At 41.7% G+C, this 22,999-nt stretch overlaps 2 protein-coding genes across 4 annotated transcripts in view; one reads left to right on the top strand and one right to left on the bottom strand.

Annotated features, from left to right (window-relative positions):
• The window catches only part of rxrgb (retinoid X receptor, gamma b), a 30,043-nt gene extending 27,971 nt beyond the window's left edge, over nt 1-2,072 (bottom strand). The window contains exon 1 of the mRNA XM_035646924.2: nt 1,943-2,072. The gene's annotated coding sequence lies outside the window, so the exon portion shown is untranslated. The remainder of the gene's footprint in view (nt 1-1,942) is intronic.
• Nucleotides 2,060-22,999, top strand: part of atf6 (activating transcription factor 6) — a 28,815-nt gene continuing 7,875 nt past the window's right edge. For 2 of the 3 annotated variants that reach the window (XR_004795549.2, XM_035646915.2), the window contains exons 1-15: nt 2,060-2,312; nt 2,962-3,038; nt 3,385-3,460; nt 4,432-4,529; nt 5,316-5,460; nt 5,735-5,938; nt 7,605-7,774; nt 13,050-13,235; nt 13,469-13,560; nt 14,776-14,925; nt 16,472-16,567; nt 16,702-16,804; nt 17,692-17,756; nt 18,757-18,868; nt 22,327-22,411. Coding sequence is in view for 2 of the 3 variants with exons in the window: in XM_035646915.2 (XP_035502808.1) it covers nt 2,213-2,312; nt 2,962-3,038; nt 3,385-3,460; nt 4,432-4,529; nt 5,316-5,460; nt 5,735-5,938; nt 7,605-7,774; nt 13,050-13,235; nt 13,469-13,560; nt 14,776-14,925; nt 16,472-16,567; nt 16,702-16,804; nt 17,692-17,756; nt 18,757-18,868; nt 22,327-22,411 (1,759 nt within the window). In the remaining variant the exon portion in view is untranslated. The remainder of the gene's footprint in view (nt 2,313-2,961; nt 3,039-3,384; nt 3,461-4,431; nt 4,530-5,315; nt 5,461-5,734; nt 5,939-7,604; nt 7,775-13,049; nt 13,236-13,468; nt 13,561-14,775; nt 14,926-16,471; nt 16,568-16,701; nt 16,805-17,691; nt 17,757-18,756; nt 18,869-22,326; nt 22,412-22,999) is intronic. The other variant, XM_035646916.2, reaches the window with a different exon arrangement.

Here is a 22,999-nt window from a genome sequence, read left to right as displayed (position 1 = left end):
GATGAGTGTTCCATGCAGTTGGATTTAAATGGTTGCTGCAGCAAATTAGTGTTGGGCTTCGAAAATGAAGGAAAATTTATGAGGGACAGATTAAAAAGCAAAGGACAAAATTTATGCAGCATAGACTGAGATATCTTTCCTATTCCAGATCACTAAACCATGGATCCTACACTTCCCATGATGCAACAAATTTTGTGTTTATTAAGTTTAGGTAATTTGACAGACCATATCCAGAGCCACAAGGGGCCTTACATAACTGTTTCACATGCCTTTTTATCATTTAAAAAAAAAGATAATAGATTTTAGTTAGAGGTTGTGATGCCTTGTGACCAGGTAGCCAACATCGTTTAGACTATCAGACATTACCCTGATACATTTTCCCAGGTGGTTTAATATCAGTTCACATCTTCATTTATTTGACTCTGGCAATTCTCACATGACTGCCATGAGGCCTTAATGACTCATGTGACATTAGGGGTGTGAATGACCCTGAGTTTCTTTGGGCTCCCAAACAGCCAGTAGAACTACGGAAGCCCCATTAGTGACTGTCAAAATGTATAATCCAGTGGATTGTGTCTTTGACCGACGTTGTTCTATCTCAGGAGTGAGGAACCTTTCTCCTGTCAAGGGCATTTTCATTTTTATAACATCCTTTGAGAGCCATACTACTACTCGAATAAATCCTCATCTTAGTGCAATGCACTTATGTAAATTCCTTCGGATCTGAGACAAACTCACACTTAAGAACACTTTTACTTTGTCTGATCTAGCAGTGCTGCAGCAGCAACAAGGCTTCCTCATAAAACATTTTTTTAATGAGATTTCAGCTTCTTCACTTTTAGCTATGAGCTGGTTAACCACAAAACCTGCCTGCCTGCCTAACATTGTCTTGAAAACTGCTTGTTGGACACAAATATAAAGCTGAAAGGTACTAACTTTATCCAAGAACATTTGCCTTTGCAACTCACCCGGTAAAAAGCTGCAAACGTCGAGCTGTAATGACACTTGACACTGGCCTTTCATCACCCAGAGAACACCCAACATACTAGACCCACTGGCTTGTCCCTTACTTCAGAATAAAACTACAATAATAATATTACAAATAATACATATAATAATAATCAAATGAAATGATCAATTGTCTATTTCTTTTGGAAAGTGCAAAATTGTACATTTTCTTTACTTGACAGAAAAATTGTTAGCGACGACACATGACAGATACAAGTGTGTAACCCTCTGCTTATGACCTGGCAGGGATAAGGCCACAAGGGACCACATTGAACAACATTAGTGGCCCATTTCATGTTATTATCACATGGGGGAGATGATAGCGTCATGAGCTTTTCTGAATTGCTTTTTTGTACTTATGAGGTGCTCAAGGGCAAAATCGAACTGTCTCATAGTATTCACAGGGACGTTCCAGCTGTTGTGTAAACATGACACAATATGACAATTGCTCAATGCCTATTTCTGCTCTGTGCATCTTTAACAGCGCTCAGACACTGTAAACAAACCCGTCCACCTGACCAACACCGTGCTGTTTAAACACACTGTCTACACGACTTATGTTTTCCTACAAATGATGGGCAGCTGCACTCGACGCGCGACCTAGCCATGCTAATGATGCTAGCAAATGGGACTAGCTGCTAAACATGCTAACTACATTCGATAGTTTAAAGGTTAGGCTTAGATCAAAGAATCTAACGGTGAGGCATTCCTTTTGACAACGTGTGTGTGTGTGTGTGTGTGTGTGTGTGTGTGTGAGTGAGAGAGAGAGAGAGACACACACTCAAAGTAGACATTACTAAAAATATTAGCTTACAGGAAGTGACTTAAGTCAGTCACAAAATAGAAATTAAAACTTTCAAGTATGAACTTAGTATGAAGTGACGTTGCACATCATCAGAGAGGAACTCTGGAGCACGGCAGCAAACTTTCTTACCACGTCGCAGACTGCAGTACTGTCACGCCGCCACGCGGTCTTGTCGGGCAGCACCAGCTGCACAGTGCACTTCCTGGCTCCTGCCGGAAATCGCACCCGTTGGTCCCTCGGCGGCACCCGTAGACTCACGGTAAAGTCAGACGTGTATCTCCTTCGCGTCGAACGGAAATCGCCCTGACGAAACACAGCTGTAACACCCACAGTCCTGCGAGCCGTCGCTTCGTCGCAACTTGTGACAGTGGGACTATTTACGAATGCATTCCATTGAGGATGTCGTCCGCCTTGACGTTAGACTTCGACAATCGACAACTGAATGCGGCGATGGAGAGCGAGGCAGGCGTCATCTCCATCGACCAGGGAGGAGAGTGGGGTGAGCGTCAGTAGACGACACTTTTCTCGAAGACGCACGCAGAGTGGATGAATTTAACTGGATTAATATGCTTTGAATGTACAACTGTGTCACGGCGTCTGCTTCGAACCCACACGAGTCTCTCCGGTCGGTGTAGCTACTGTGTTCCCATGCTTCAAGTCTCGCTAGCTAGTTAGCATTAGCTAGTGATGTGATGATCTAACCCGCTGAGCCCGAGTGTAATACGTAAATAAGTGTGACATGTCAATGTTCCCCACGCGTGGATCACATGGAGGTGTCATAGTTGGTGTTGATATTTAGTACTCCATTCGTTTGAGAAGCAGCCAATCAACAACAATAACAACAACAATCATTTTTGGTGTCATTCTTCAGATATTTGTTGCCTCGTGTGGTGTTTAAAATTTTCTAAACTGTGTTTGCTCTGTGGTTGTTTATAGTTGTCCAGACTTGGACAAGATATGGTGTGTATGTGTGTGTATTTGTTTGTGACAGGAAGGGAACCAAACTGATCAAATTACTCAACTACACAATGCATACATGGTTACATTCATCATAAGGCTGCAAATAACAATTAATAACGTATTGTAGTCGTAACATATTTTCCCACATTTTGACTCACTGTGTCGCCTGTGTGCTTGTCATCGCACAGACATAAGCCTGTTCGATGAGCTGGACAACCTGGGAGATGCCGACGAGCTGTTCCAGGCCTTGGAGAATGCGGGCTATGTGAGTAACTCATATGTAGTATACTCGATATGCAAATTGTCTAATAACGTGTAGTTTGACACGAAACGAGGCCAACTGGAAGAACTGCTGTGCAGAGCAACTGTGTACAATGTCAGGCAATACCTCAATTCAAAAACAGCAGCTTTATTGACTGCTTCTTGAGTTGTCCACTTTTTATGACATAACAATTGTTTTATCCACCTGTGGCAGAAATTCATGCCTCTTAACACAAAGAGTAATTAAATAATTTATTATTACTAACTTTCACTGTTGATCATACACTCATTTTTTATTTCCAATTTGCATCCTGATACGATTCACACGACGTGTGTGTTTGGTTTCTCAGGCCACTGCGGATCCAGTTCTGGACTTTGATATTGATATACTATGGAATGAAGTGGACACAAGCAGCACCTGCACAGGTACCGCAACACGGGTTGAAACCTGTGTTCAACATGGTTTATCACATTTCAGCATGAAATAACATAAAATCTGATTGGAACCAAAAGAGAGTCTGATGTCAATCTGTATAATGTGTATATGATCTATCCCATGTATGCTTTTGCTTGTGGCAAGTTGATTATAACGATTAGGACCCCCACCTGTTCTGATACTTGCTAGTGTAGTGGAACTATATATCTTTGATAACTTTGGTGCTTTGTTTGCATGGCTACACTGAGCCTAAAATTGGCTCTCCTGATAACCAGCTTCGTAGTACAGGTTAACTGCCTCAGTTAACCCTGGGTTTTCTTTGCGGCTATGAGCATGATAGGGCAATAATTATAACATAGTCAGAACTATTAATAAAGGACAAAATATGATATATGAGGAAATTCTGATACCTGCATGTGAATTTGGTTATAGCGACAGACAAACTTGATATTAACAAGGTGATATTGAATATAGCTAGAATAGAAAAGAAACACTAGAAATGATTTGCAGTAATTTAAGTCAGGCTGAGGTAATACCTAAGATGAGCACAGCATTTTTTTTGAAGTTTCTTAATGAATGAGTTTTGCAGTTTGATCTGATGATGAACAAACCATTATGAATTTGTGATGCAGATTTAAAAAAAAGAAGATGCAATGTCAGACAGTTTCTGCAGCAAGATGTTTCTATCTATTCCATGTAAACCAGCTTCATAAAATCTGAAAACCTGAAATTACCTTGCTAAGCACAAATCCTGCCTTGTTATTGCACAGTCTTAAATTAATGAATGGGGATACACAGTGATAGTAAATTGACTCATTTATATATTGATTTTCTTGTATTATTGACCACTAATTTTTCAGTTTTTTTACATTCACTCATTCACACACATTCATGCAGCTTTATCACATGCTGCACTTTTCACTGCCTTCATAGACACTTGTCTTTGTCATTGTGTATCCAGATGGTGAGGTGAGTGTGGACTCTCTGTCACCTGCCCACACTCTGAGCTCTGTCCCCTCTCCCGCCTCTCTGGAAGCTCTGTCCCCTTACTCCTTACACGTAAGTCACTGTCTTCAACTCTTTGTCCTCTTGAGTTTTGACTCATATTTCCTATGCAAATTTTACCTTTGCAATTGGACGTGAGCATTTACATATGTGCCCATCATGGTGCACGATTGGAACAAATGAAATCTTTATCCAGATGGTGTATAAACATTGACAGCTGCTCTTACACACACACACACACCCACACACACACACACACACACACACACACACACACACACACACACACACACACACACACACACACACACACACACACACACACACACACACACCTGAAGCACTTGGTAATAAAAGCCTTAAACACCTTGTCAAACTAATAATTTGCTGTCCATCTGAGTGGTGCCCTGCCCCCTCATTAATTATAAGGTGCTGACAACATCAGCAACATTAGCATAATTTAGCAGGCGGATGTTTTCACAATATGTCAAAACAAGGACGACTGTTACTTCGCTTTCTGGCCCCAACAAAGTCTGCACACATTTGTCTGCTCACTTATTCACCTAGTATGGATCCAAGGACACATTTGTTTACTGGAGTCTTTGAATGTAAACAAGGACAATTGATCCATATTAGATCTGATGTGTCTCAAGTACATGTATATTACATAGATAGAGTATGAGCGGCTTAAAGCAAAACCAGAGAATTTAACATCAGAAGTAACGCATATTTAAAACTTTGTAAGGATTAAATGTGTCACTGTGTTCTAACAAGTGCTTTTCCGAAAACCCTCGTTTAAGGCTGTTTTTTTAAAAAGAAAGAGGTTTCCTCTCGATACAGCACCCAAGTCTCTCTGCCTCTATCCAGGATGAGGCCCTGTCGCCACAACGCTCTCCCGTTTCAGTCTGCTCAGAGTCCAGTGGCTTTTCTGAAATCTCTCCCCTAGTCAAGACCGCTCCAAAGAGGACCAGCCAGACCACACGAGGTGAGGCATCCTCCACCATCACCACACAGTTGCCCCGTCATCTATATTTGTACTCAGAAAACAGGGAAATTCTGCACCATAATCTGTGTTTGCAGAATTTTGAGATTAAGAAAGCAAACAGAGGTAAAAGTAGTCTCTCATCAGAAAAGGGTGGGAGAACAGGAAATACCATGTCCTTATAAATGCAAACTTCCTTAGCCTTTCCTTGTATTTACATGTATTCTCTTTTCTCATCTCACTCCTTCGCATCCCGGGCCTGTGATACACACACCAGCCAAACCAGCTCAGTCTGTCAAGAGGCCGATTCAGATTGGCCCCAAAGTTTCCATCCAGCCCAAACCACTGATCACAGCTGTGCCGCTGGCTCAGGCATCAGCTCCCCTGCAGACCAAGACAATCATCATCCAGCCTCTGCAGACCACTGTGCTGCCTATGGTCAAACCAGCTGCAGTCAACATCCAACCAGCACCCCCTCCAGGTCAGAGCTTTCACACTGAAACACATAGAGACACATTGCCTCGCACTGTATCGGCTCAGACCTGTGCTCGGGACATATTTGCACGCAGTGTGAGGATTTTCTTTACACAGTGTATTTTGTAATTTGTATGGTATAATATTGGCAATGTTTAATCAATCTGTGATTGATTAAACATTGCCAATCTTAATCTTTTTGTGCCATGACCAGCAGAGGGTGCTATAACCTAAGTTTTTGCTCATTGGTGAACTTCATAGTCATACCATACTACTGCAGTTGATGGTCAAGTAGTATCAATGAAGTTAGATGTTCAATGTTTGCTTAAAAAAAGAAAATCAAAAATATGTCTCGATTTGGGCTAGATCTGAGAAAAATCTGACTTTGGGATTCAGCCATTATAAATATATTATCAACCAAGTGTTTTTTTATAACTGCATGTATGAGCTGCTGTGCATTTCATGCCTTTTAAGACACTATCATTCGTTTATATTGTGAACCTGGTTGGTTTACCAACCTGGACGTCCCTGTGTGTTACAGCAACAGCACGTAGGCCAATATAAATACTTATGTCATTGCCTGGGATCCAAGTGGGAGGAGTATCTGACCTATCTCGACTTGAATTTGAACTTGGCTCTCTTGTCTGCCTGGTAGCAGCCAAGATGGCAGATGGCTAAGGCCAAAACATCCAAGTTTTGGAGCCCAGATGAAAGTCAAGTCAAGCCTGCTCAGTGTTAGGAGTTGCATTGGTTTGAGATGATCACCCAAGTATTCACAGCTGATGAGTGAGAAAAGGAGATGAGAGAAATGAAATTGGAGATGTTTACCGATGACTTCACATTTTTCTAGAGTCTGACCTGGGTAGTTTGGTATTTCCAGTGAACAAACAGGCTGACAGGTTTTTCCCAAGGCCATTAATTTCTTTTGACCTTCAGCCTCTTGAATTTCTTCTTACAGATTGTGAGCTTGAGCACAAGAAAGAGTGCTGGCACCACTCACATTCATTAGCCGGACTGGCTAATACTTCTGCACTGTTAGCACTGACAGACTGGGTCAGTTTGGAGGAACGGTTCCTGGCACAGTCTTACGAGGGGGCGTGGGCTGAATTGTTGGAGGCTCCTACATTAACATGACATTCATAAACATGGACAATAATGTTATTTTGTTGATGTGTTGATCTAGTTTCGGTCTTTCAGGACTTATTGGATTTCAAACGTGGGCACATGTGCATGTTTATGTGCATCCATGCACATAAAACTCACACAGATCCCAGTAAGGAATGTGGAAGTTTAAGACCACAGGTCAAGGTGGTAAACATCCTGTCCACCTGTACTTAAAACTCAAAAAGTCCCTTAAAAGATGAGGGGTTAATGTAGGTCACCAGAGGTGATGGGAGTGCAAGGAGCTGAACTGTGCATCTGCAGCTGGAGGCTCTTTAAACAGCAGACTGATGCGTCTTGGATACAGCTTGTATGAAATATAAGCATGAATGTTTTTGTCATAGATCGTGAGACATGTGGGATAAAAGCATAAACAAACAACAGGACAAACTCACAGACACACATAATGACAGTCAGCGTTAATCAATGTTAATCATATGGTAGGAATATGATTGTAGTATCGCTAACACCATGTAATTTAAGCGTGCCTATGTGTTGCACCTCTCTCTTAGGTCGTCCTATAGTGCTGTCTCGACCAAGCCAAGTGCTACAGATCCACACGCCACAGGCAGTCACCAGCAATGTGGTTGCCATGTCAACACTCAGCCAGGACAGGCCCGTCCCTGTCACTGCTCCTCCATTGGTCTCCGTCACACTGCGAACCCCTTCCTCAGATGATGATGTGAGTTACTCCTGTTTTCTTACCTGATAATTGGTTCATAGTCGCACAACCAATGAGATATTAAGTGACAGTAAGTGTGTTTCCATCCACCTATTTTTGTGCGCATGGATCAGGATGTGCTCAACGACAGTTGATGGAAATGCCTGTTCATTTGTGTTGTCTTTTGCTGGATTTCTGGATATTTCGTCAAAATTTGCACTAGAATTAACCTGACCAAAAGTCAGTGGCAAATGTCCATTCCTGTATTCACGAGGAGACCTTTTTGAAAGTTAAAGATAATATGATATATGCTTTTTCTCAAGCGGTTGAAGTTAACTGGTCAGAACTTGAAGGGTTAATGTAAAACACAAGCGATCCTAGTGCTAGTGCAAACGATACCTCTCTAAAGTAAATAAATAAGATTTTAGGTCAAAATGAATGATTATCACTCCGTTCAAAGAACAAAAGCTAGGTCTTATAATGTGATTCCAAGTTTTTTGTGATTAGATTAAAGTTTATTTAGATCTGTTATTATTGACTCCTAGAAGAGAGGCATCTATTCGTTCATCTAAAAAAGGAAAATAAATCATTCATTTCACTTGTTTAATTTAATATGCTGGTTGCCAGTCATCATGAACCTTTACTATATAGTCATGGAGCCACGAATAATCAGCAGATGCTCATTTGTAGCCTCTGAACAGTTTGTTCCTGTGGGGTTTTATTGGAAAGATTGATATGTGTGATGTAATATCACTTCAGACAGTATGAACAGTGTCACTGAAGGTCTGTGTGGATGACAGAGATCCGTCTGTGTTGCATTCAGGAGTGACGTAAGGACAGCTGCGGTGGACAGAACACACACACACACACACACTGAAACAAACACACACACACACACACACACACACACACACATACACACACATAAACACACCCACACACACAAGTTAAAAAAGAAAACGATATTATAGTATCTTGTGTTGATAGTACCAACCTGTGGTCTCTCAAGAAAAGTTCCCCACCTTTTTTTATGTCCGTGCTGTCTTATTTTTGGTAAGAGAGTCTGTCAAAGAGGCCTGAGGCTGTTGGTTTTTTTTTGTTTGTTTTTGTTCTTATTTTCTTCTTTTCTGTTGCCTGAATAAGCTGCAAATTCCCTTTAACTTCTAATTCTGAACTGTCGGCCTCCTTTGTGCAGCCAGGGAGATGCTGTGACTTTCAGCAACTTTGGTGTTGTTTCAGGCTTCGGTCTCCAGCACAACGGTTTCTCATGGCTTGCTCTTGTCTGACCTTTGGAGGTTTGAGAAACATGTTCTCACTCCGTCTTCTGTTTGTCTTGTGTTATTTATTTTTCTGTGAGCAGGACTTCCACATTCTCAGGGTTTGGCTTTTGCTGTCCAGCTCACACTGGTGTGGGAGAGAAGCTGAAAAAAAATGCATCATTGGACATGTACGTTGTCAACTAAATCATCTGCAGTGGTTTCTGTGGTGACACTGGGACGACCGTGGAAAATGGATCCAATTTTCAATTATTATTGTCTCGTATGAACAACCACTGTGTGGGCCTGACGCATTCCTCGTGAACATGAAAAACATTAGTCATAACCTGATGTCAGAATGCTCTCTTTTACCAGCCTGCTTAATTTATCTTGACATTAACTTTGTTTTCCATCAGGCTTTTTATTTTTATGCGTGACCTCAAATGAAATTCACCAAGTGGTGGTGGTTTTATGAATGGTAACAGTCGACTTGGATGTAAAAAGAGTCGTCCCCTAAAAAAGGGCAGAGAGGAACTTGTCAATCATTGGAATAATCGAGTCTGGAGAAGTACTTGTCATGCCAGATGGCGAAAGAAATGTCAGTGAATTCCAAACCCCACAAGCCAAAACAAATACGCCTCTCGACCAAGCTAACCACGTCAATAAAGTTTACAATAAGTGATTAAAGGGGAGGCGCTGTACACATTAATTGAGAGTGGGGGGAAATAAGACTGGGTTTTTGGGTTAGGGGTTGGTTGTTTTTTTAAAATAAAAAGCAGTAAAAGTTGCAACACTGTAGTTGCTGAACAACATTTTACAATCTCAAAGGGCAAATAATGCATTTTTTTTTATTGTGAAAGCAGGAAATGTATATTCAAATGCAGATATATTAGCAATGCAGTCATTCAAATAGACCTTGGAGCTATTTTCGCGGCCCACCAACATGCTCCTGAGCGTGTCACGCTGTGTTGAGTGTGTATGCTATAGTGCACCGACCCGTTGCAGCTGTGTTCACTTTATAACCTCAATGTGGTTTAGCTGCAGCACAGCGGTGGGCTGGGGGGGGGGTGCATGTAAAAGATGGCATGCCTGTACCAGGTGTCGCTGCATGTTGTATCTGCATGTGTGTTTGTCATTGTTCATGTTCCTCACAGTACTGTGTTTTGGCCTATGGTCAGCCTATATAAGCCCAGTTGTCAAACGGCTGCTAAGGATTACATGCTTCAGACAGGTGTTGTTCAGCGCAAAGCATTTTGCGGCAGCTGTAAACAGCCATCAGGGATTGGGTCACTGTAACGTAATGGGTTCGTGCACAGGTTGGGGTTTCGAGACAGAAGAACAGCCCTGCCTGGAATTGCAGGCTTCAACAAATCCTGCCATTAGTAGGATGGAGGGATTTACAGGAGAGGACCCAAAGAAAGCCTGCTGTGATTCTGGATACAAATCAGTCTACTATACTTCTAGCCCAGAAGTTGATGCTTGTCCGTCTGATTTTGCCTTTCAGAAGTACCTCGTTGAGTCGAAGTAAAATGAATCACCTTGATATATTTTCCTGGACCGCTACAAGAGAGCGTGATTATAATTACAGCTATCTGAAAGGTTACATCACATTGTTCAGGAATCTTCTCTGTCGACTTAACATTTCCCCTCTTTTTTAACACTCATACAGAGAGAAATCCAAAACAACTCTCGTTTTGTGTTTCACCCATGTGGTTTGAAACAGTTGCCACATGATGTGTTGAGAATCTGTTGAATATCTCAGCGCGATGGATTTCAGGCTCTTCTTTTCATCACCACATCTGGCTGCCCTTGTTGTAATGTGTAAAACCTGCTCTTTTATGTAATTTGTAGTAAGAAAACTACTGTAAATGCATCGGAGAAAACCCCATGTCGTTTCATTGCACAGTCAGATACTCAAGGCAGGTAGATGGTCCTTTCTGACTGTATCTAAAGGGGATTTTATTAATTCTTACATCCCAAAAAATGTTTCTCCACTAAGTCACATAAATATCACAATGTAAAAAAGGTCCACAATTGTAATTTAAGGCAAAAAAAACAAGCTGTTTTGCACCTGCTCTTAGAAAGAATTGAATATTCTGTTGACAGTTTGTTGGTTGACAGTTTTTTCACCTGTGCAGCACATGCCACAGTTCAAGGTGTTTTATGATCTACAGTAAAATCAGGTGACATTTTCACCCCAGCTTGTTAAACTAAGCCCCTCCCATCTGGATAGGTTAATGGTTCATCACACACTTCCTACAGGAGTAACCCTTTGCATTCTGGACGGGGAAAAAAAGGGAAGCGTAGACCCTCAACAGCAGCGGTACAGTCAGCCATGTGGGGATCTTGTCTTGTTAACTCTCGCTTGTTGTTGCGCAGGAATTCTTTCTCTCGGCAACACCCAGCAGCATAATCCTGCAATAATACTCGTTCACACCCATAGCTCAGTGTACCAACAGCTGTCTGCAGCTGGACAATGCGGTTCTACACGAGCAGCTGGTGGCATGTGGCCTGCATACGGGCACCTTGGCAGTTTTTTTTTTTCCCTGTTGACTTTTCCCATCGACACTTAACATTGTTTGAGTTTGAACAAGTGCTAGCCTTCCACCCATTCATGTGAGCTTCATTTAGATCTACCACTGCCTATTTGTTGCCCCCTGCCCCACATTTTCCCCCTCAGCCTCATAGTGGTGCCGACGTAATGTTCCCCCATGCTCTCCAATCCCTGGTAACTGCTTACTTGCAGCGTTCCCAGGCTCAAGCCAGTGGCACGACTCCCAGATCTGAGCTGGGAGACAGAGGGGTTTCTCAGGAGACGGAGTACAAATACAAGGGATCCAAATAACTTAATCACCAGTGGGGCGATTAGGCCCAGGCTCTTAGAAGCTTACCCCAGGGAGGGTGGTTGTGTTTGGAGAAGGGCAGTCGAGGGGTAGCCGGGGACTGGATGGACAATGAAGGTGTTTTGGTAATCACAGCTATTAATTGTGTTCATTTTTGATAGGTCATGTCAAGAGATGTGCTATTTGGGTTAGCGTGCAGGACATGCAGGATTTCAGGTTCCTGCTCACTTATCTAAATTAGAAATAAAATACCGACTAGAAACAAACTTTCAACTGCCCCTATTTATTTATTCAGTCATTAATTCATTTTACATACATTTTTTTGTGTTTTCTTATTGTCTTTTAGTGTTTATATAGTGCAGATCTTAAAGAAAGCCTTCTATAGACAAATCTAGGGCATCTAAACAGAAACAAATGTATAATATCTTATCTATTTGTTTGTAGATTAACTAAAGCATTTTAGACTAATTACAACAATTAAGTGTGACTATGGTTGGATGTTTTTTTTCTTCTTCTTTTTTCTTCAAGACCTACAGCATGCATGGTTCCTCAGTGTTTATGTGTCTCAGATGTGAACCCATTTCTCAAAGAGTGACACACTCTGTAAACACGTCCTTCTCCACGTATAGAACAGGGGCATTGAAAGGGAACCTCTCGACCTCTCTCAGGATGTAGGTGTAAATATTTTTTAAGCAGAAGCTTGGTCACATGCTCTTACGGGGGTTTTGGAGCAACGTTAAAGCCGTTATTTGCTGCAGAGGTGTCATTTACATTGCGACACATCTTGAACATGTCTATTTATTATTCTGTGAGCATAGTAAACTGGAGCATCAGCAGTCAAAGGGGGGGGGTTCTGCCGGTGAGGATAACAAAGTCCACCCTGGGTCATATGGCAGGCTCCCCTTGGTTTCTTCCGTGTACCTTTTTTACCGTCACGTGTCATCTGACTTTTTATAGGTTGTTTCTCTGTCATGCCAGCAACCCCTTCTCGCACCTTTCATCTCCTTTCCACTTCTTGATTTCAGGAGTTTGACATTGCTCAGGATATCACATCCTGAGTGGGAGTGAGTGGGAGTTGGTGCAAAAAACTGTCAGAGAAGATATTAGAGCTCAAGTGTGTCAGCAGCAGTAATTATGAATAGGCATATATGGCTTTAATGTCATTCTTGTGTCTTGGTTTCTGTGTCTCCCCCTCAGTCGAAGTTGTCCCAGAGACAGCAGCGCATGATAAAGAACCGCGAGTCAGCGTCCCTGTCCCGGAAAAAAAAGAAAGAGTACCTGCTCACGCTGGAGGCCCGCCTGAAATTGGCGCTGTCTGAGAATGAGGCGCTCAAGTGTGAGAATGGCAACCTGAAGAGACAGCTGGAGGGCCTGCTGAGTGAGGTGAGAGGCCAGATGCTACAGCTCTGCTGATTCTTTCACACAGCTTACTTTTCTGCACTGATAGGGATGCCTGTGCACAGTTGAAATGCTTCAAGACAGAAAATGAACACAGCAGAAGTTGTGAGGAAGTTAACAAAGGAAGACAAACTGTGCATTCACAGTGTGTGTGTGTGTGATTTCTATCTGTGATTTGTAGTTTGTAATATGATGTGGTTCCTTCCTTTTCCCTGCAGAACACCGTACTAAACACAACAGCATCCAAGAGGAGAGCAGTGTGCCTCATGGTGGTTGTGGTGTTCCTTATGCTTAATGTTGGACCAATGAGGTGAGCACGTGACAGTGAATGTGCCCTACATCATAACTTGATTTATAGTCCAACTCAAGATACAGGAAGATTACTGGTAACAGCAACATATTGTGAGTGTTGGGTTACAGCAGGAAAACAAATGGGAAGCCCCATGACTCATTGTGGGAATCGTGGCTCTCATGTAAGACAGAAAAGGTTTATTGAAAACAGTGCAGAACATTTCCTGTTGAAGCAATATGTTCTTTTTTATCCTCAGAAACGACATCACCCACGGTTACTAGCACGTTGGCCTTGGGGGTAAACATTTACCACCCACAAATTTGAAAATAATATTCCGATTAAAAAAAGCATTTTTTATGTGACAGTCTTTCTTATCTCTGCTTGTAATATAAACAGCCATGACAAATCACAATGAGTTATGTAAAAGTACACAGGGTGAAAGAGCTTGATTCTACCCAGTTAGCAGATGGAGAGATTGTGTAATTCCTCAAACGCAAGTTCACAGTCCGCCGCCAACTATAACGACAGATTCTCTGTTCTCATGTTGTAAAAATGTTTTTTTTTCCTGGGAATAACTGTCTTCTCAGGGCAAGGATGCAACAAGCATCTACTTGTTGGACAAGAGTTTAAACATGAAAAAGTTTTTCTTTTGCCACTTGAGCTGTATTCACAGTGTGTGTGTGTGTGTGTGTGTGTGTGTGTGTGTGTGTGTGTGTGTGTGTGTGTGTGTGTGTGTGTGTGTGTGTGTGTGTGTGTGTGTGTGTGTGTGTGTGTGTGTGTGTGTGTGTGTGTGTGTGTGTGTGTGTGTGTGTGTGTGTGTGTGTGTGTGTGTGTGTGTGTGTGTGTGTGTGTGTACCTGTGCTCACATCTGTGTGTTTTGTGTTCGGGCTCTCCTTTGGAATGTTAAATATGCCCGCTTTTGAGGTCAGATCCTTTGAAATGAAAATGCCACTCAGTCAGATATTGTTGAAAGAGACTGTGTGTGTTTCTGCTTGTGTGTGTGCCCTGGCTTGCTTTGGGCTATGCATTCTAGATCAGAGTTCAGAATCTGCTGCTTTGCTAAAAAACGAAAAGCCCTCCTGCACAGGATGTGGCTCACATGGAATTCCGTGGTCATTTCAATCCAGTACAAAGTTCTTCTCTTCAGATTGTTTTCTCCAGCCCAAGTGTCCTGATTCTCCTCACCTGTTTTTATTTTTCCTCCTCACCTCCACTTGTCTTGTGTTGCGTCAGTGTGTTTCAGGGTGGTCCTGGCTCCAAGCTCGAAGTCGTCTCCGGGGAGCACAGCGGCAGACACCTGCTGGGTTTCTCCCCAGAGGCAGAAACCAACGTCGTGATGGGCCCCGAGGCCCTCGGCAGCGGCCCCTCTGAGATGGCAGACAGGTAATGAGCTCAGCCCCCACAACACCTTTCACAACACTGTATTTAACCACCGTGTCAGCAAATCAGGATGCACCTGTGCCTGGACTCAGTCTGAACTGGTACAGCTCATTACAGTACGTGTAAACACATGCGCCTGCCGATTACCAACTCTGTCCAAACGTCTGCCTTCAGAGTGCCGGCGGGCCCCGGGCTAGTTGGCCGGCAGTTGTGCTTTGAGTAACAACGTGGGAAATTGGGGTCAGGCCTTGTTTGACATTCGGCTGTATATTGCTAGTCTCAGTTTATTTTTCTAAAGGGTTATATATTTTTCTTTCTTTAAATACACTAGAGGCCCAGCAGTCTCATTTGTAAATTGCATAAATAACACTCTTGTTTGGTACATTACCTGCACCCCGTGTCCTGCATGAAAATGATGTTTTGTAAGGTGGTCAGAGTGTCCGATGTCTGCGTGGCTTTGCCTGCCTGTGTTTTGTCAGATCTCTCCGTCGGGTTTGTCACATGTTAATGTAAACCATTCCTCCTTGGTATCACGTTTCCCGGGAGCATTAAACCAGCGCAGGCAGGAAGGAACACATTAGCTTCTACAAAAGGGGTGACAGCACCAAATGCTGCGTAGAGGAAGATGATGGGGGAGATATGCAACCGAATCTTGGGGTCCCACCGAACAGGAAGGTGTGTGCACGAAGGTTAATATGGGCCCATCAGTTAGAGCTATGATCAGGCCTCCGTCGTCTGACATTTTGTCTGTGGAACCAATTCCAGGACGTTTAGAGACGGGGCCGTGAGGCGAAGTCGACGTTTTGGCTCAGATCAGGGAGGCCCAGAGGAGGGATTACGTCGGTGGCAGACCTTTTTCTTGACAAGCCCGCTGCAGGTGGGCACGGACTGTGGACAGTCTACATCAGCACCTCTGCTTAGCTACATAATCATTCACTCACAAAGACGTAAAACAGTTGTTTTGAGTCTGAGCAGGAAAGTCATGCAGCGTTTGTCTAACTCACAGTGTGTGTAAACCCACCTTATGGTAACAACGCAGGCTTTTAGGCTGCCATTGTTCTTAATCAGACTGGGTTTGACTCGCTGGAACTGTATGATTCTCTGAAGCATGTTTATGATAATTATGAGAATGATTTATAGCAGAATGTGGACTTATCATGTCATGCCTCAGTGCATGTCAGCGTTTTCGTTTGTACATTCATTGAGTGAAGCTCTGCCACCTCTGCACATGTCATGAAAAAATAAAACTCATTAGTAACCGATGAAGTTCAATAGATATATAATTGGTCCCACATTGAAGGCGTACCGTTTTCTTCATAGCATCCTTTTACTTCTCATCACCAAAATTCCCTGTGGATGCTCACTTCTGTCTGACGGCAAGCAGCCATGTTGGCTCTCAGTTTGCATTCAAAGCATATTCTCAACATGTGGAAAATATTTTGAAATGATTGTTATTTGAAATTGATTCCGAGCATCAGAGCTGCCCTGTACACTTACCACCGTTCGCTTCATTTAACAGCCTCCGTCTGCTTTTTACTCACTGTTTCAGCTCTGAAGATAAGGCCCTGATGGTGGTGAAGGATCCCGTCTTTCTCAGACCTCCCCCACCCTGCCAGCCTCCTCTTAACAGGACCAAGTGCAAAGAGTAAGTAATGAACTCTTCCATGTATTTCCTACTTGTGTTTTTTTCCTTCTTTTTTTGACATAATCAAATCACAAAATCAACCAAAGTCTCTTATGAAATGTAAGAAAATACGTTGTGTTAACTTTGAATGGCAGGCTGGCCCATGAGCTGAGGGGTTGGGTACACCGTCACGAAGTGCAACAGACCAAATCCAGGCGCATGAGTAACAGCAATCACAAACCCACCAGGACCATTCTGGTAGGTCACGGCACGATGTGGAAAAACAGGAAATCCAAGCAAAGATTTTACACAGTGTTCACTGTTGGCATCAAAGCTTAGAAACCAAACTTCAAGCTATTACTTTCAGAGTAATCGTGGGATATATATATATATATATTTTTTGGCAAACAAAAACCTAATTTTCACCACTGATTTCACATCTCCCCCCCCCCCCCCCCCCCCTCTCTCTTTCCTTCTCTTTCTCTCTCTTTCACCTTCCCTTTTTCTGCCGCTCGTTTCTCTTTATTGGGTTGAGTTTAATCCGACAGCCCTGAGAAACTAAACAACACTTGGAGGGGAGCTGAACGATTAGTGCCCCCTGCTCTTTTTTTCCGTCCTCTTTTTCAAATTCTGTCACACTATTTCCAATCTACCGGGGGCTATCCACTTAGTATATACCCCTTCCTCATGTTACTTTAAACAGAAAAGTAGATGTGTTTATTTCTCACCTTTATTGAGCTTTTTTTTTTAGCACTACGTACACTTGAAATGTCATAGTAATTTAACATAAGTCATATAATAAATAAGTAACTTGTATAACTGCTCATATGAATGATTCTACATGCCCCAAAGCACCGTTTGGTAAGTTTTAACAGATGCCTGTTACCCGTTGATGTGAACACAAAAAGTTTAAGGCTTGAGATTTCTTAACTACAATCGATTTCATAAGGAGAAAAATACCTTTTGACTGCAATGTGCGTGCTGATGTCTAAATGTTTTGATATGATGATCACTTGTAATGTTTTGAATGGAGTCTGTGTTTATGTGCTATACAGTGTTGCCAACATTTTATCTTGCTCTTTTGCTTGTTACTTGATGCGATTATTAAGCAACTATAGTTAATTCTATCTCTTTGTTCTTAACAGAAAACAGAGAACAAGGAGAATGCCCAGATTTTGACAGTTCAATACACAGAAACTACTGAGGAAAAGTGAGTAAAAAGCCTGTTACAGTGCATTTGCGTCAGATTCAAACAATTATATCATTTTTCAGGTTTCTTTTTTCTTTTTTTCTTCCTTACAAACAGTTCTCATCTGTTTTTAAATCTGCATCGAGATTTGGACAGCTAGAGGGCAAAACACGCTGTAAATAACAAAAACAAATTCACAGTAACGACTACTTGTGTGGTAAACTATAACACTGAGGTAAACTAAAATGGCAAGTGTTTAGAGTTGCAGGCTGGAGTGTTTATTGTCAGCGGGATCTGTGGAAGTAGATGAGTGCACTACTGGAGTTGTGTTTTTGCAACACAATTACTTAGTGTACCTGTAGACATAACAAACTGGTGTTTCATTGTTTTAGGGTTGTCTAAAGTGGCCATTTGAAGGCAACATCTCTGTCTCTTTTTCCACATTTTGACCATTTTTTTGTTTTTACAATGTGAGCATTTATGATACAGTGGATTGTTTTTTAGGATTGCCTTTGTGTACTGTTAAAGAGGTTTTGGGAGTTTTCCCCAGCATGAAGAATCCAAAGAAACAAACACAACAGGAAAAGTCCCTTTCAAAAGTTAACATCTATGGGGCCATTTATTGGCCAGAATGAAAAACTTTTTATTTTTTATTTCAAGCATGATGCAAAAGTTGTATTTTGGTCTTCATCCTCATACTTGTGACATTCATTATGTTTAGAGCCCTTCACACAGACCTGAAACAGCAGCAGAGCCTGCCTCCACTGTGTGTAGAAAGTGTTCTGTTTGTATTGTGGTTAAAGGGACAGACATCTCTGTCTCATTGTTTTGATTCATACAAGTCTAATGATCAAACTGTTGAATGAGCCTGCATGAAAATTGCAAAATATAACATAACATTGATTTAATCAGAGACACACTTGTTGGTTTTGAAACACCCATATCATTTGTTTCAATTGTTCAATAGTTTTTTTCAGTGATTTATTTTTCTGCACTCCCCTTATTCTTCATTTCCCACAAGGAATCCTGGCAGTGAACTGCAGGTCTACTACGCACCTCATCACACCTACAGTGACTTCTTTGACGAGCTCAACCGTCGGGGCGACACGTTCTACGTGGTGTCCTTCCGCAGGGTAAGGTTTCCACTCTCCTGGAAAATGGCACAATGATTGGTGAGGAGAAACAGACACTGTTCTTCCACAGAAAATGCGACAGTGGGAAATGGATCACTCAAAGCAAAAGAAGAGGAGATTTCAAGGGATAATTCTTTGTGGCTTTCGTCAGCAATCAAATTGCCATTCAATTTTTGGTCTGTCTTGAGATTGGTATAAAAAGTCACTAATTAATCATAGTATGAGTAAGTGCTGAATCATAATCACATGTAATAGGTCTTTTTCGCGACAGAGCTGAGTTGATTTGTGGGGTAATTGGAGTGTGGACGTAGGGATGAAATGCACAGGCCCAGGGGTGTAACTACCCCTTTCCAGTCCCATTTCCTTGGTCCATTTATAATCATCAAGACCACGTTTTGGATTTCTAGACGTTACCATATGTCACTATTAATCTGTTTGGTCTTTATTCATTTCTCCACTTCTCCACATTTGAGATTTGAAACCTGTTTTTAATTTTCTTTCTTGATATGATTAGTTTTCTGGAAATCATATTCAGAATGACTTTCTTTGATTGTTTTTTGTTTTTGTGAATAATGTCCTTTCTTCCCAAAAAGACATTTATATTCATATATCTATTTATTTATTTTTTATTTCAGTCTCACACTCTTTTGTTCTCAAGTGCTAACCCACAAAAAGGAAACAAATTTGATGGTGGAAGCGTTTTTATTTCCTTTGAGTTTTACCCATTGTCGTGCTGTATGTGTTTCATTATTATAATTGACTATTGTCACGGAACTGCACCAAAAAGCACACTAACGTCCAAAGTTGATCAATAACTTCTAGCTTGCAAAAGAAAAACTGGGTCAACTATTGCTTGTAACACAAGATATATGTTTCTTACCAAAAAAGAATGTGTTCCCTGTTCCAAAGAACATTTAAAAATACTGTGGGCGATGTTCAGCTCTTAAATCCTCAGGATTACTCAGTGGGGCGGGAGTTTTAAAGCATGTGGTCAAAGATCAAGACCCCTGGTCACTGAACAAGTGACGAAAGTCTGGCTCAGTTGGCATGGTAACAGAAGGAACAATGGGAGCACTGGTGTACAGGTCAAGTAGCAGTTTTGTGTTACCAAGGAGCAGGGAGGCTTTTAAAGTTCATCCAAAATGAAAGCATCATCTTAGAGTGAAAACTTTAAACATTACAAGTGGAAAATACCTTTGGACACTTTAACATTTAATCAATAACAGTCAAACTAAATGATACAGTATATTGTAATTCATTAGGTTTGATTCTTATGCAACCTATTGACAAACGGTAAGGAGCATAGGCTTATGTATATTTTAAAGCCAAGGTTATTTTTATTTGAAGATGTATTACAATATTTATTATAGTTTAATCTGCTGAGCCCCCAGACCATAAATGTCAGAAAATAGGGGAAAATGCCAAAACAAAACTAATTTACTAACCAGACTTACGGCCCCAAAATTAAATTTATGCTGTAATTCCTACCTTGTATGCCTGCTCTTTTAGTATGTGATCGTTACTGTAATTAATTGCTGATTTGAACTTGGTTTTAGTGAGCAGGAAAGGGTTTGAGTAAACACAGGAACACTACAGACCTATTATCAAGTGGGACCTTTTTCATTTTTACAGACCTTTACAAAATTGTCTGAGTGACTTCACTTGCCTGTATTTTGTTTCCTGGGTTTCAGGGTGTGTGTGTGTCTGCAAAAGTGGGTGGGTTTTGTTTCTTTGTTCCAGTCAGTATGATGTTATTACAGAAAAGAGCCAAAGCTCTGGATTAAATTTGGAATTTGTTTAGATATTAAAGACCATCACTACCAATTTTGACTTTTGTCCCCCTGGGCAAACATTTTTCATAGAGTCCATCATGGCCTGTACTTGCCCTTGCCAGAGGTTGAGGACACTCTGCAGTATGTCGCACACTCACACATGGTCACGCTTAGGTCAAGGTTACTTTAAGCCCCCAACAGATACATTACAGGCTGTGGCGTTGTTTAACTGTGAAATGAGGTGAAGTGATGGAAACCATAACTCAGCAACTGCCTTTACTCAGCCATCATTTTGCTGTCTTGCTTCACGTCTTGTGCTGTTTCAGCACCTGTCGCTTTATGTAAGTGTGCGTTGAGGTGCGGTGGTGGAAACACTGGTTGCTTTCACTGTGGACTGAGTCCAATAAGAACCGTAGACAATTCACCTGTCGTCATGGCAGCTACAGCTGTTGTGTCAGCTTGACAAACTGTCAGTCGCCTGACAATTAGCAGTAATGTGGTTGGCGTTTTCCCTACCTCCCGCCAATCTCAAGGCAGAGTCATGGCACCTGCTCGTTCGTTTCCAGGGTCACGATACTCCCTTTGGTGGCTTGCACTTATTGCTAATGAGCATGTGTGACACACCAAATCCCTTTATTCAGAAAAAACACGTCGCATTTGGACAAGTCTTCAAGAGTTTGGTAACCCTGTATTCCAAGCCTTCTACAAGTCTCCATCCTATCTTCTCTCTGTAATCACTTTCTCTACCTCAGACGATCCCGTCATCACCTGAACACTGTTCATTTTTCATTTTACCCAGACAGACTTCTGGAGGCCAAGTGTGATTGAGTAGTCTGAATCGCAGTAGTCTGTGGTTGGTAGTCTGAAAGCCACAACAAGCTCCATTCTTGCAGGAGACGGAGACCAAACCATGTTTTTTGTACCTGTTTTTATTTAGTCTCCTCAAAGGTCTGAAATGGCAGAAACTCTTTTGTCAGTTCGTAGAGGAATTCATAAGTAATCCTGACCATTTTAATGTGGCAATCAGATTTACCCTTCAAACTGAGAGAGTATCTCCAGTAATTTTCTCCAGTAATTTTTTTTACTGCTTTCATACATTGGTTTCATACGCTAGTTTTTCGCGCCTGTTCTTAGGCCCCAAAATGTGTAATAGATGATTCTAGTCATACTTTTTGAATCCGCTATTCGAGCCACCGCCCAGCCGCCCTTGACTGTGTGTAGTGTGGGTCAAGTCTGTTTACACATTAACATTCCTCTGCACCGCAACTCCCTTTGAAAGGATGTGCTAAGAATTAAACCTTTCCTGCCCGTTGTCTAATGAGTTGCATAAAGGCTAATTTTAATAGGCCCAGTAACTGAAGTAATTTGCTGTTAGATGCCATTTTATCTCTGACTTCAAGTGGATTAACAAGTACAATAAAGGCTTCAAAACAGCCCAAGGTTTTAATTGTTTAGGTGATGAGATGAGGCATGAAAAATGTGATGAATTTTATGATGAGAGAAATTTTAATGGAAATGACCGGATAAACTGTAACTTTCAATGAAAGCTCTTCAGTAGATCTGTTTAAGGTCTAACTTCAGCTCCAAAGCTGTAGGAAGCACTTGCAAATGCACACACCAACCCTTTTATTTGCTTCCACACTAGTTGTATTTTCCACTGGATGACCGTCTCTTCTTTGTTCTCAGGATCATCTTCTGCTTCCTGCCACCAACCACAATAAAGGAAGTCGACCCAAGATGTCTTTGGTGTTGCCAGCTATGAACATCAATGGTACGTGCTCCAGCAAAGACACAACAGTTGGGGAGTTGGGTCACTCAACACTGTAACAGATGAAAGTAAAGCCGGGGGCAGATTCAGAAGGACATCTCCCCACAAGAATGCATCACTTGTGGCCTTAGAAACTTGTACGGGAAAAACTAGGATGAAAATGGAGCACTTAACTTTTTAGGCCTATCAAGTTAAGTTTATGTTGCCTGTTAAATTTTTTTTTTGTAGATTTTTCTTTGCCAAAAGCTCCTTTCTTCCCTAAGAGCCCTTCGTGGTATCTGTTTTGTCTTTATACTCTCTGCTGCTTTTAGCAGTGTTGTAAAGTGTCTGTACAGCCACTGACCGAACCATACACTGACACCAACATAAAAATGTGGTGACTGCCATTTGGCCCTTGGAACTAAAAGTATAATTGAGGTCTGAACAGAATTAATTGTTAAATTAATTGTTAGATGTACTTCTAGAAATATAAAAAAAATATTCAGAAAATTGTGCTACGCTAGCCTCAAAGCCATCGCCTATACAACTGTCTTTTAAGGACAACATGTGACAAAAAAACATCCAAGCCTGTGTCGTCCGGATCTATTGTTT

Source organism: Scophthalmus maximus, chromosome 13 (genome assembly GCF_022379125.1).
Source record: "Scophthalmus maximus strain ysfricsl-2021 chromosome 13, ASM2237912v1, whole genome shotgun sequence".
NCBI classification, from domain to species: domain Eukaryota; kingdom Metazoa; phylum Chordata; class Actinopteri; order Pleuronectiformes; family Scophthalmidae; genus Scophthalmus; species Scophthalmus maximus.
The sequence above is the reverse complement of the archived record's forward strand: the minus strand, read 5'-3'. Positions and strand labels throughout refer to the sequence as shown.